This window comes from Anoplopoma fimbria, chromosome 20 (genome assembly GCF_027596085.1).
Source record: "Anoplopoma fimbria isolate UVic2021 breed Golden Eagle Sablefish chromosome 20, Afim_UVic_2022, whole genome shotgun sequence".
In the NCBI taxonomy this organism is placed as follows: Eukaryota; Metazoa; Chordata; class Actinopteri; order Perciformes; family Anoplopomatidae; genus Anoplopoma; species Anoplopoma fimbria.
In genome coordinates, this window is record NC_072468.1 from 25,967,790 (window position 1) to 25,979,976 (window position 12,187).

Consider the following 12,187-nt stretch of genomic DNA (forward strand, 5'->3'; position numbering starts at 1 on the left):
ATGTGATCCATCTACAGTCAGAGGATGTCATGATGATGTGGCTCTGACCTGTGACCTCCTCACTGTTAGTAACTTATCACTAATGATCTAGGAGCCAAAGCTTATTCTACCACTGACCACAATGCAAATCACTGTCGGTGAGAGCGACCGCTAAATGCCTCAGATGTAAACTGTCTAAGTCGTGGAGGGACAGCTAAACAAAAATGACGTACGCAGGAATCATCCTCATGACTGTTCGGCTCTGATCTGCAACCCTGCAGCCAAAACATTCCATGTGTGAGAGGTGCGGGAAGCATGGTGGGAAATTACCGCCAGACAGCAGACAGAAGAATCTAGTAAACTACGTCCTGAGCCGGTAATGGACTTTGACTCAAGAGTGTAAGGACGGAGGGTGTTGTATGTTGTTTGGATTGGTATGCTCTTTGAGGCAGTGTAATCAAAAACAGATCCGAACACTACGGCTGAAAAATGTGCGGAATCAGTCTAATGACATGCTATTTGTGATGATACTAAAACAGTAAATACAACTCACTTAGGTCCTTAATTTATCAGATTATCTCACATGTTATGGATAATAAACTCCAGGTTTAACAGCCTGATCCATTTGAAATTTAGGATCAGGCCGTTTAAAATTGTGAAATCAAAGAGGATTTGTTTTGGTGCACACTAACAACCAATTTTTACTAATTGGTTGTTTCTTTAACTAATTAGTGGAATCAGTGGGAGTAGTGTGCTGAGCGCTGCAGCAGTTCTCTCTCTTGTATCAAGAAAAAAAGAATCCTTTTGGGTTTTTCTACTGTTTAATTCTTCATTTATCTTTTTGGGGGAATAAATATACAAAAACAGATAAGATATAAGTGAATCAAATTGATGTTCAACCAGGTGGCAACCTCTGGTTTTGCTGAGCAAAGTCGATCGTAAACATGAGTTTATGGTCTCAATCTCTAGTTTCAAGTCTTCTTCAATACAGCATGATGTTCATTTAGTAAATGATGCTCCATTTAGAGTCAAACAGACCATAAAGCAGGGGATGCTTTAGGGCGGGGCTACACACTGATTGACAGGTCGACACTACGTAACTTCTCTGCATTCCAAAAATGGTAACTTTCGTTCATTTGTTGCAAAAAGCCAAGATGGTATTGGCAAAATCTACATAACATCAATCCACAAACCAATGGATGATGTCACCATGACTACGTCCACTTCTTATCTACGGTCTATGTGTTCAACGCAATGAACTGAGATTCATTGTTATGCATCACCTGAGATCAAACTATTTACATGTGCAAAACAAAAATGTATGAATTTTGTATAATTTTCTTGGAATCATTGATTGTAAATTAGGATTTTGTAAATTATAAAACAATTCAATTGTATTGTTACCATGAAATTTCACTGAAAGCTTAATAAAAGACAGTGTTTAACCATTGTCCAGTCCTAGTTGTGATCAATAGTGATCAGTTTTAGTGGGCTCACCACTGAGCAGCATCCGATAAAAGGTAGAAACGCCTCGGAGAAAAGAATGAAGCATGAAGATACCCAACCTGAGGTGTCAAACAGAGAGTCCGACACACAATATGGCGCCTAATCATGGGAGCTGTGAAAAGGAAACCGGCGAGGACTGGGATCGGGTAACCGAGCTGTAACTACACACCGCTGAGCCAGGCGTGAAAAGAACCAGCAACAGGAAAGGCTGGCAGCGTAGGTGAGAAGCCGGCCGATCCGGTTACACAGAAAGACTGAGTCACCGACAGGAAGCACAGCGTTTTTTGCGTGCGGGGGAATCATCGGCGACGGTCAGAGCCGGAGAGAGAGTGCGCTAAGTGACAGCTACCCTCGTTGCATTTTTAAATAGCCGTCCATGAATAATTGAGCCGGTCGCCATTACAAAGAAGGCTCTATTGATCCCCTTGGGAGAGAAGCGTGATATCGTTTGGATGGAGACACTTTTCTTTTCAGCCGGGGTGACACCTTAGCTGGCACGGCAGCACATGGCGACACAAAAGAAAGAGCGAGGTGTCAGAAGGATTCGAAGAGATGGCTCGTTATCGTCGAGTGAAATGAGCGGGGAGGAACTCAAGACGTCGGCCTAATTGATGGAGGGGATTTAATCCGCCTAATTGATGGTAAAAAACAATGGACGGCGGGCGTCAGTATGAGCTTCCGTGAATCGAGAGGGGGTCGGAGAAAGCGTTTCCACTGAACTCTGAGGCCGTCCATTGGTAGATTAAAACTCTAACCTCTCTAAAGCAGCCTTCACGTTCTCAGAAGTTGAAATACACACCTGCAGAGGAGAAACTCCATCAAGGGGACACTGAATCGAGTAGTAAATTATTCATGTGTCGCGTGCTAGCTTCATCTCTTGTGCCATTCAATGGCATATTTTTGGTGCTTATCTGAGGCTCCGTCAGGTCAGAGGGAGGATTTGTATTTAGACGTTTTTCTTAACTTTAAGCTTCATATTTCTGTTTTAATATCCACTTTTTGGTTTAGAGGAAGTTTTAAGGAAAGTCATGCCTTTTACGTACGAATAATAACTAATAAAAACAGAACTATCAACATGACAAGATACAAACAAAAGTAAGATAGAAAATGTGTTTTCTTTTTTATCTTTGGCGAACTGAAACAACAAACAAAAATGTACCTTTTCAGAGAGTTTAAATTATTCTTGATAATCTTAGTGGTCTCAATAAATAAATTATGATAATAATAAAACATCTAGCAAAAAGAGACCAGGCTTAATGAAGTTTATGCAGGAGTGCAGTTTTAAGCCTAGTTTATACTCACTATATCACTATTTACATGTCTAGGGATTATATAAAGACAGGTCAATTTGTTTTTAGATGCTTTAGAAACAGAAGGACTTAAAAATGTACATTTGAGTAAATATTTTGCAGCCAAATCACATTTTTTTTTTTTACAGATATTCAACCTTTGTTTCTTCTATAATGCTTTTAATACTTGACTTCTTTCTTTACAGGGCTTCAATAAAGGTAATAAAGTAGTTCATGACTATAGATGGGATTTAACAGTTAATTTCCCCGCTGCGGGACTAATAAAGGATTATCTTATCTTATCTTATTACAATGACTCCTCTGCATCGTGGAGGTTGGTTTATGACTTTTTGGCAATTACAATCGTTTTTGTGATTGTTCACAGTTGATTTTGTTTGGCGTCACTGCGTTGAGCGTAAACGCCTTTGTAATGCTCGGAACTCGCGAGGATAAACAAAGCTTTATTCTGCAGACATGAGGGCCAAACTGACTCTTTAATGCTATATCGCAATAACCCAAAGATGTGGAATAGATTATGAAATCAAACCTCCATCTGACTCTGCGTGATGGCAGCGCACTCTTCCAGACTACAACAGGGCAGAGCACCTGTTGCCTGTGGCATGAACTGTTTCCAGCATTCCCATGTTGTGTAATTGTCTGTGTAGTCACCACCTCCCCCTCATCTCCCTCAGCCATCACAAGATATCTGGAAGGCAGTAAAACCCACATTCCCTCGAGGCCAGGCAGCTTCCACACCACAACACGGAGGCGTGACTGCCTGCACCGGAGGGTTTGTGAGTAAGCGCCGAGTCACGGAGTAGGGGAACAGAGAGGTGTACCTGTAGAGCAACAATGCAAGCACTCTTTAAAGAGGAAGGGTGGTAATTTTCACTTTTCACACAGCACCCCCACCCGTCCTCCTCCTCCTCTTCTTCTCTTTGAATCACAGAGAGGCGTCACTACCAGCGCAAAACAAGATGAATCGGCGGCAGTCAAACGAGTCTTGCTGCCAGACGGACGCGAGGGTGCGGCGGGCAAAAACACACTCAAACAGAGGGCTCAGGTGGAAGCAAATGAAATGACAAATATAAGAAAACGGACGACACACAAGCAGAGGCACGCAAAGACAGATGAACACATACACAGAAGATTAAAAGGATGTAGAAGTAACAATGGAAATTATAGTAGACGGAGAGAAAACATGCCCAAAAAAGGACTGATTATTCATAACATCAACATCCGTATTTATGTCGTCTATGTAGACGAAATAAAACATAAAAAAAGTAAATTAAAAGAAAGTTGTTCATTAAAAGGACACAAATGAGAGTTAATTAGAGGTGGTTTAAAGATGTTGATCCGTCTGACATGAGGCAGACACACAGAGTTTGTCGTCCGTGCCCACGAGGTGTCTCCATGAGGACTGCAGGCCAGACGGAAATGAGCCCTCTGTTATTTGGACTGAGTGTTGTCATTAATTCTGTCTGCATCAAACACAGCACATGTTATTTACACTAAAGACCACAATCTGGCTTTGAAGGACTCTGAGCATGTGTGTGTGTGTGTGTGTGTGTGTGTGTGTGTGGTGGGGGGGGGGAATCTTTCCTCTGTGTCTCCTGTTAAGTCACCACAGTGACTTTCAGAGTGCCAAACAGCTTTGTTCTTCTCAGCGTTTATGCACCTTTTTTCTTTTTCTTTTCCCAGGATGAGTGTCTTTGCTGAGTTTTCTTATATCGTGTTTCATCTTGTCATAGCAACTCTGGCTAACAAAACACTGGATTTTATCCATGGCAACGACAATCTCTGCAGGGTTTCCAGAAATTTGCTATGGTGGTAGCTGTTTGATTAAAATGAGAAATCCAGATTAATACAAACTGGGTCTCATTTTCCTAATCATTATCAGCAATATTAATATTGTACCCATGATGTTAAAGAGTTATTGTGCAAATCCTAAACTTAAGGACCATGAAAGTAGTTGCAAGTATTCTCAAGATCATGAACATATTTAGCTTCCACTCTTTTTCTTTCCAGACCTCCTTCGGTTGTAAATAATCTCGCAGTTTGTACAATGAAAACCACATCATCTCCAAAACAATCCAGACTTTTCAGGAGCGATGCCTTTGTGTTTCTTTTTTTGTGTTTTTTTTCTAAACCAATATGTTTGGAAATCACACAGTGAGGTTGTAACAAGCTTTGATGCTCCAATTATCACGAAACCAACTCTGCTCATAAATGAGCGTGGAAACTTTCAATTCTGCCATGAATAAATACATAAAAAAACTGAAAGAAAGCTGGAGCGGTCTGGGTTTTCTTCTTCCCCGCCAGCAGTTACACGGCTTTTTACAGCTGCAACAAGTGCACGTCTGACGGGGCGGGTCGCTGTTTGGTGAGACTGCGTGTTTTAGTCCACCACTTTAAAAAGAGTCGCGTTTTATAACCCCGACACAAGAATGTTTTTTTGTCTCGAGTGTAAAAGCGGTTTATTTATGCGCCGAAGATGTGAAAGTAAAAACAAAAGCGTTTATGGGCCTCTTTTTCCCTTTTTTTTAATGCAAAACTGTCGGCGTTGATTGACAGCTATACTCCCGCCCTCCTTGGTTGCGCAAAAATGTAAATGCACCCAGATGTGGAGCACAGCGGGTCTTATTAATAAGCTTGACACGCTCAATAATAAATCAGAGCAAGGGGGAAATTACCAGCGGTCACAGCAGAGATATGATGACGGAAAAAAATATGCATGCTAGGAAAAAGTTTGCTAACTTTGCTCTTTGAAAAAACTAACCATGACATGGCAGAAATGTTCTGTTCCTGACATTTAGAAATGTCTTTCTGTTTCATTTGATGACATCCTGCTCTATTTTCTCACAAATTCTGTCCTGACACGCACCAACGTTTCAAATCCATAAGACTTGGTGACAGTAAGGAGTTCTGTCTGTTTGCTGTGATTTGAGATCAAGGCTGAATGCACGCATGTTCAGCCGCTAGACTCAAAGCAGACTGTCAACATGTTTTTGTTGCAAAGATCCAGATGTTTTCCAAATCTGAATTTCCCTGACTGGACTGGACGAGCCCTCCTCAGTGTCCAGTAGGATTAAAATGACTGTATATATATATATATATATATATATATATATATATATATATATATATATATATATATGTAATATATTGTGTTTTACTGCACTGTTTACTACAGATTATTCCTTCATGACGCAAAGTGTTATTGAAGTCATTCTGCAAAACTCCTGAATATTTCCAAACCGTGGAAGTGGTCAAATGAATTCTCCACGCTCCCCCCCCCCAAACACTTGATTCAAAGCATGGCTCTTTTCCCCCGCTGTCTGGCTCTCACAGCTAGCTAATGCTTTCCAGGCGATAATCAGTCGCTTATTCATCCCTTCATTTTTCTTTTTTGGTCCTTTTTCAGCTGAGTCAGGAGAAAAGCTGCGGAGGCTTTTGGGGGAAACACCAGACCCGAGGCCGCTCGTCTGTTTGTCTACGCCGCCTATTCACCCAGGACTGAACGCCTGAGGCTTTCCCATCGGCTGATCACAGTCCAGTGGAATTACATGCAAACGGGGAAGAGTCACAAGTATGAAATGTAACGGAACGGATGAATAACCTCCCTAAGGCACCAGGGCAAAGGGACTTCAGGCACATCTCTGACAGACGTTTTGTTTCTTGGCCTTTGTTATTAAGAGAATAAGTGAATAAACTTTTATATCATTTTAATTGTATTTATTTTATTTAAAGTGAAACTAAAATAATGGGTTGTACAAGGTTGTTTTCTTGAGCTTCAGCTATAACAACAGACAATATTATTTTTGAGTCATGACTATGTCGAGAGAAGGTCAGTTACACAACATGGAAAACTAGCGAAGTGATGAAATGTTTTTTACTGAGTGTGTGCAGGTATGTGTGGGTGCCAGGGAGACACAACATGTACCGTCATGGATCAGAAAATGTACAGGAATTTAAATTTTATTTAATTTTATCTATTTTAATTTAATCTAATTTTTATCAAATTTAATTTAAATGTATTCTATTTTATTTTTATTTACTCTTACTCAATTTGATTTGATTTAATTTAATACATTTTGTGATTAAATTGAAATTATTATTATTTTTTTAGATTGTTCTTAATGTATCGATTGGTTTTATTGTTTTTATCTATTGTGCTGTTTTATCAGTATTTAAATGGGACCTTAAGTTTGTTTTTCTTTTGTTGGGCTTTATGTTGTCATATTGCTGTACTTTTGCTTTTCTCTGTCTGTCAAAGCACTTTGTAAACTCTTGTTTTAAAAAAAGGTGCTATATAAATAAATGTATTATCATAATAGTTATTATTGAGTATTTCATCAGAGGTCACAAGAACAAAAAAAGCAGCCGTAAAACCGTGAACAAGCAGCAATCACAAGCAAATATACATAATGATTGCGTCTTCTAAACGTGATGTGAAAATTGAAAGAATGGCGGCGAAAAAGCATTTTTTTATAAGAGTATCAAACTCAGTTACTAAAGAACTGAGTATTACCTTCAAGTGAAACTAAAATAAGGGGTCATACAAAGTTATGTTCTTGAGCTTCGGATATGACAATAGACTATTATTATTTTTGATTGATGACTATGTTGAGAGACGGTCAGTTGCACAACATGGAAAACTAGCGAAGTGATGAAATGTTTTTTACTGACAGTGTGCAGGTGTGTGTGGGCGCCAGGGAGGAACAACATGTACCGTCACAGAACAGAAAATTAACAGGAATCATAATATGGATTGTTTTTCATTTCATATTTTATTACCTTCCATGTGAATAGTTTGTCATCTTTAGAGAATCATAAATTACCAGACAAAATGAGCCAGTGTCTGTTTGGAGGGATTTTCACACAACCATCTGGCGACATCTGCTGGTCTGACGGACAAACTTCAGCTCGAGTCCAGACTCTCAAAATGTACTAAACTACAAATAAAGGTTGCTGTGTCCATATGTTTTTATTGTAATGTGTGTGTTACCTGGTATATCCTGAAGGGAATGTATCTGAAGCCGCCCTCCTCGGTGGGATATTCCATCAGCTTCCTGTTTATGGCCCAGAACTGGTCAAACTTATCTGTGACGACACAAATACACACAGGTCAGAATTTATAAAATGTCCTAATGATAAGACATGATTTGATAGTATCTTCAAAATGCCTCTCACGGAAGTGAGGAATATGAATGCACAAAAAATTGAAGTTTTGACCCAATTATTCTCTTAACAATTAAAGGTATAATTCATCTACAAAATTATCCATTTCGTATATCAGTTACTTACCTCGTGTTACTTTGAATTCTTGAAGCAAACCTTGTTTTTCTTGCATGACTCTACGGCGAACGAAGAATCAAAAGATGGAAAAAAAAAAGTCTTGATGCACAAATGAGAATGTTTATATGAAAGTGTTTTAAATAGTGAGGTTTAAAGCGGAGATGTGAGTGTTGGAAGTAGAAATTACACTTTTAAAATGTTTTGATATTTTGCTGTTGTGAAAAGCTGCCACCATTTACATCAATCCATCAAGACTTTTCCCGTTTTTTTTTGATTCTCCGTTCACTGTGGAGGCAGGAGAGAAGAACAAAGTTTTCTTAAAGATGTCACAGTAACATGGCGTGAGTAGCTGATATACAAATGTTTATTTTGTGGGTTAGGTATTCCTTCAAAGATGATCATTCTGGCTGCATATTATCGGTTTTGCAGAGTGAAGCCAATACTAAAGTGTCTTTTATTGGGTAGAGTGGTGGCATTGCTATTTGTGACTTTGTCTTCTTTAGTAAAGGAAAGAAAGGAGGGTTGTATTGATACTCAAAGTATTTAAAAATCATTGTAATATTGTTACAAAAACTCAGACAAGAAATTTCCAACACTCAACAAGCTATAGAGACGTTTTGACACTTCTCAGGAAAGAGATTATCTAGATTTCCTAATATCAAGTTTGAAGTTTACAAGTGTGAACACTAACAAATGAGATGCACCAAAATAAAATGGCGATAATCAAAATATTAGATCTAAACATTCCTAACACGTCCTCAAAAGCAGACATGCATCATCTGCAATATGTGAGAAACAGAGTTTATGGGAAATGTGCTTTCATGTTGTTGACAATTTAGTTCACTTTAAATATATTTCAAACTACAAAGATCTCTTATTTTGACTCCTGAATGGGATTAAACACCCTTTCTATTCTGGTTGTCTCTGAGGAAAACGTTAATGCCACTAACAAACTAACAGTGTGATATGTTAAGGAGAAAAATCATGAACGTGTCATTCAACGTGTGAATCTTGAACTGTTTATTAGAATAATCCAAAAACGATCCCACCCAGCATGTGCTGCTTTCAAACCCTCCGTCTCCCCCTTCGTCTCTCGCTTTCACAGTAAACCTGCTGTTTTCTCTCTTTCCTGGATGAAAGTATGCGAGCTGTCTCTGTTTCTGTCTCGTTTTGGTTTAGAAAAAGGTTTCGTGTCTCACTTTCACGTGCAGCTCTTTTCTGTTTGGATTAGTTCACAAGTGTTATCTGTTTCTGTGTTTAATGCAGCTACAAACCACACACTGAACTTTTCAAAACACAGAATCATCTGTTAGTTTCATAAATTATTATTATTTGAATAGTTTTTCTTTCTTGCATTGAGAGGTGTCGGTGCTCGCTCTATTAGTTTCAGGGGGAAAGTGGAAAAAGAGACAAGCAGCTGAAGTTTTCTGTGGGTTTGTTTGCAAACCGGTTCAAAACATTCTCGGTGCCACGAGCACAGTTTCGACAGTTACAAACAATTATGCAAACAAATGACCTCCAGTTTTCTGGACATTATTTGCATCATGATTAGTTTACTTTCTTGTGAACTTTGGTCGAGAAACACGTTCAGGAAGTGTTTCTCTAAAAGCAGCTCGACATCGAGAAGAAACGGAAAAACAGAACGGAGATAATCGATGAGTGAGAGCGTCGTTTATGTAGAAAAACATCATCCTGTAAAACCCTTTATGTCTTTATTTATTTAATAACCAGTACTTTTATTAATTGAGGATTTGCTTTTCTATGTTTATATGTAGTGAATTTTGAAGGTGACCGAGGTGACCGAGCCTTCTTCTTCATGTAAGAGCCTAGAAACCTTTTAGGGGAGATACTACAGGTGAACAGGGTCACACATTCTACCTTTAGATATCACCAGGAAACTTCCCCAGTTTATTACTTTCATTAAGACAATAATTGTTTCAAGCAAAAAGGCTTTATTTTAATTGAAAATATGCTTTTTGTATAATTTTTTATTAGAGTAAAGCGGGAATTTTGGAAAAATCTCTTTGAATCGCTCCATAAATCAGAAAATAATGATTGTAAAAAAAAACGAACTAATAGATATCACCATAAAACATCCCTATTTGATTACTGACATTAAGACAATTATGTTTTGTATTTAATGTTGTCTGCGATTTTATGTTTAAATATGAAAGTGAGTCATTATCTAAAAAAAGAAAAATACAGAAACAAATGGACAAAGCAGCTTTTCATCATTTAAATTGTATATCTTCTGAGTTTTTCTTCGTGTTCTTGGAAAGAGAAAACACATTTGAGGGCGTCACTTTGGGGCTTTCCGAACTGATAGACGTGAGTATTCTTTCACAATTTGAACATTTTACATTCTAAAGATTTGATTGATCACAAAATAAATGTTAGTTGCCACGTTATTTATAACATAATTCTACATAAAGAAGAGTTATTGTGAGAGGCCTGATGATTATAGATCAAAACACAGTGGCATATGTATCTATAACTCAGAGGCCCAGAGGGCAGCGACATCACTGGAGACCAAAGTGTTTATTGTTTCCTCGTTTGATCGACTTGACCTGCAGTGATTCCAAGAATCTCACACGCCAGTTGAGTTTTGCTTTTCAAAGACGAGTGGACGAGAATCCCCCCCCCATCAGATGGTACTCCCACTCCCACACCACAAGCTTCCAAAGCTTCAGCCCGGCTTCACCTACACAAACCACCGGACCGTGGGTGGACACGGAAAAGGGAAGTAGGTGGGTGTTTGTGTGGGAGAAGTTTATGGAACTTCAAAGACTGCTATCCGACATCAGGGTGATTTGTGTGTGTGTGTGTGTGTGTGTGTGTGTGTGTGTGTGTGTGTGTGTGTGTGTGTGTGTGTGTGTGTGTGTGCAGGAACAAGGAAGGAAGGCAGGAAGTGAATCTATTTGGATGTATTTTCTGTGCTTTTGAAAGCACCACACCAACAAACGAGAGAATCTTTTGCAAAGAATTCTAAAAATATATGTGTGAGCTAGAACATAAAATATGATTAATGTATTCAGTGTGTTTGTGTGTGTGTGTGTGTGTGTGTGTGTGTGTGTGTGTGTGTGTGTGTGTGTGTGTGTGTGTGTGTGTGTGTGTGTGTGGGTGAAAGCATGTGTGAATCTGCATATAGGTGTGTGTGAGCTGCAGGGAGACAACATATGTGCATCTAAGTGTTAATGAATGAATGTGTGTGCAACAGCTGCTTGTGGCCTTTCTTCTTTGAAGTATGTATGTGTGTGTGTGTGTGTGTGTGTGTGTGTGTCTGTGTGTGTGTGTGTGTGTGTCACCTTTAAGCATAATCGCAGCTGCTTATAGAAATGCATGAGTGCATGTGTGTGTGCATGTGTGTGTGTGTCCCACCGTTCTGCAGGCCCATCCACAGCTGCTTGTGGTCTTTCTTCTGCATGTCGTTGACGACTTGGCTCTTGTGCTTGAGGGCGTCGGCCTCCTTGATGCCGGACATGAAGTGAGCCTCGATCACAGAGTTGGACTGGCAGTGGAGCAGGTCACGTTCTGGAAAATTCTGAGACGTGCACGAGAAAAAACATTGTATTTAAAGCTGCATTGTTTGCTTTTTTGGGGGGGTTTCCCGGTTTTGCCTGAGAGAAATATCTGGTTTTAGAGCTGCTAGATGTTCAAATTTCATCTTCAGCTAGTTGAGATACAGATACAGATGTTATAAAGAGAGACACAGTTTTGTGGATTCGGTACATGAACCCACAGTGTGTTAGACGCTTACCTTAAAGTGCACAGTGATGCTCCAGGGTAGGACAGTGTTGGACGCATGGAGGTCAAACAGAACTCCAATTGGATTGTGCCTGGAACCAGGAAACACAAACATAAAATGGTTAATTACACCAGAGTGTGTGACTTCTATTATCAGCCGTATAGAGACAACAGCACCTGACCTCTGAATGAAATGTGTCACTACTAAACACAAAACTGTCATCTTAAATTCCTAAAAGAGCTTTTGTAGCAAAGATCTTGAACCAATTTCATGTTTAACTGGAACTGATTGTGACTTTCAGAGTGCCATAAAACAGAATTGGTGTCAATATTTTCGTTTTCTTCTGTTGTAAATGAGTCCCGCTTTCTTT

General features: G+C 39.3%; 1 protein-coding gene across 2 annotated transcripts in view; it reads right to left on the minus strand.

Moving 5' to 3' along the window:
- Nucleotides 1–12,187, minus strand: part of atg5 (ATG5 autophagy related 5 homolog (S. cerevisiae)) — a 33,908-nt gene that overhangs the window by 18,259 nt on the left and 3,462 nt on the right. For both annotated transcript variants that reach the window (XR_008532045.1, XM_054621745.1), the window contains exons 4-6: nt 11,830–11,908; nt 11,451–11,613; nt 7,783–7,877 (exon numbers count right to left, since the gene is read on the minus strand). Coding sequence is in view for 1 of the 2 variants with exons in the window: in XM_054621745.1 (XP_054477720.1) it covers nt 7,783–7,877; nt 11,451–11,613; nt 11,830–11,908 (337 nt within the window). In the remaining variant the exon portion in view is untranslated. The remainder of the gene's footprint in view (nt 1–7,782; nt 7,878–11,450; nt 11,614–11,829; nt 11,909–12,187) is intronic.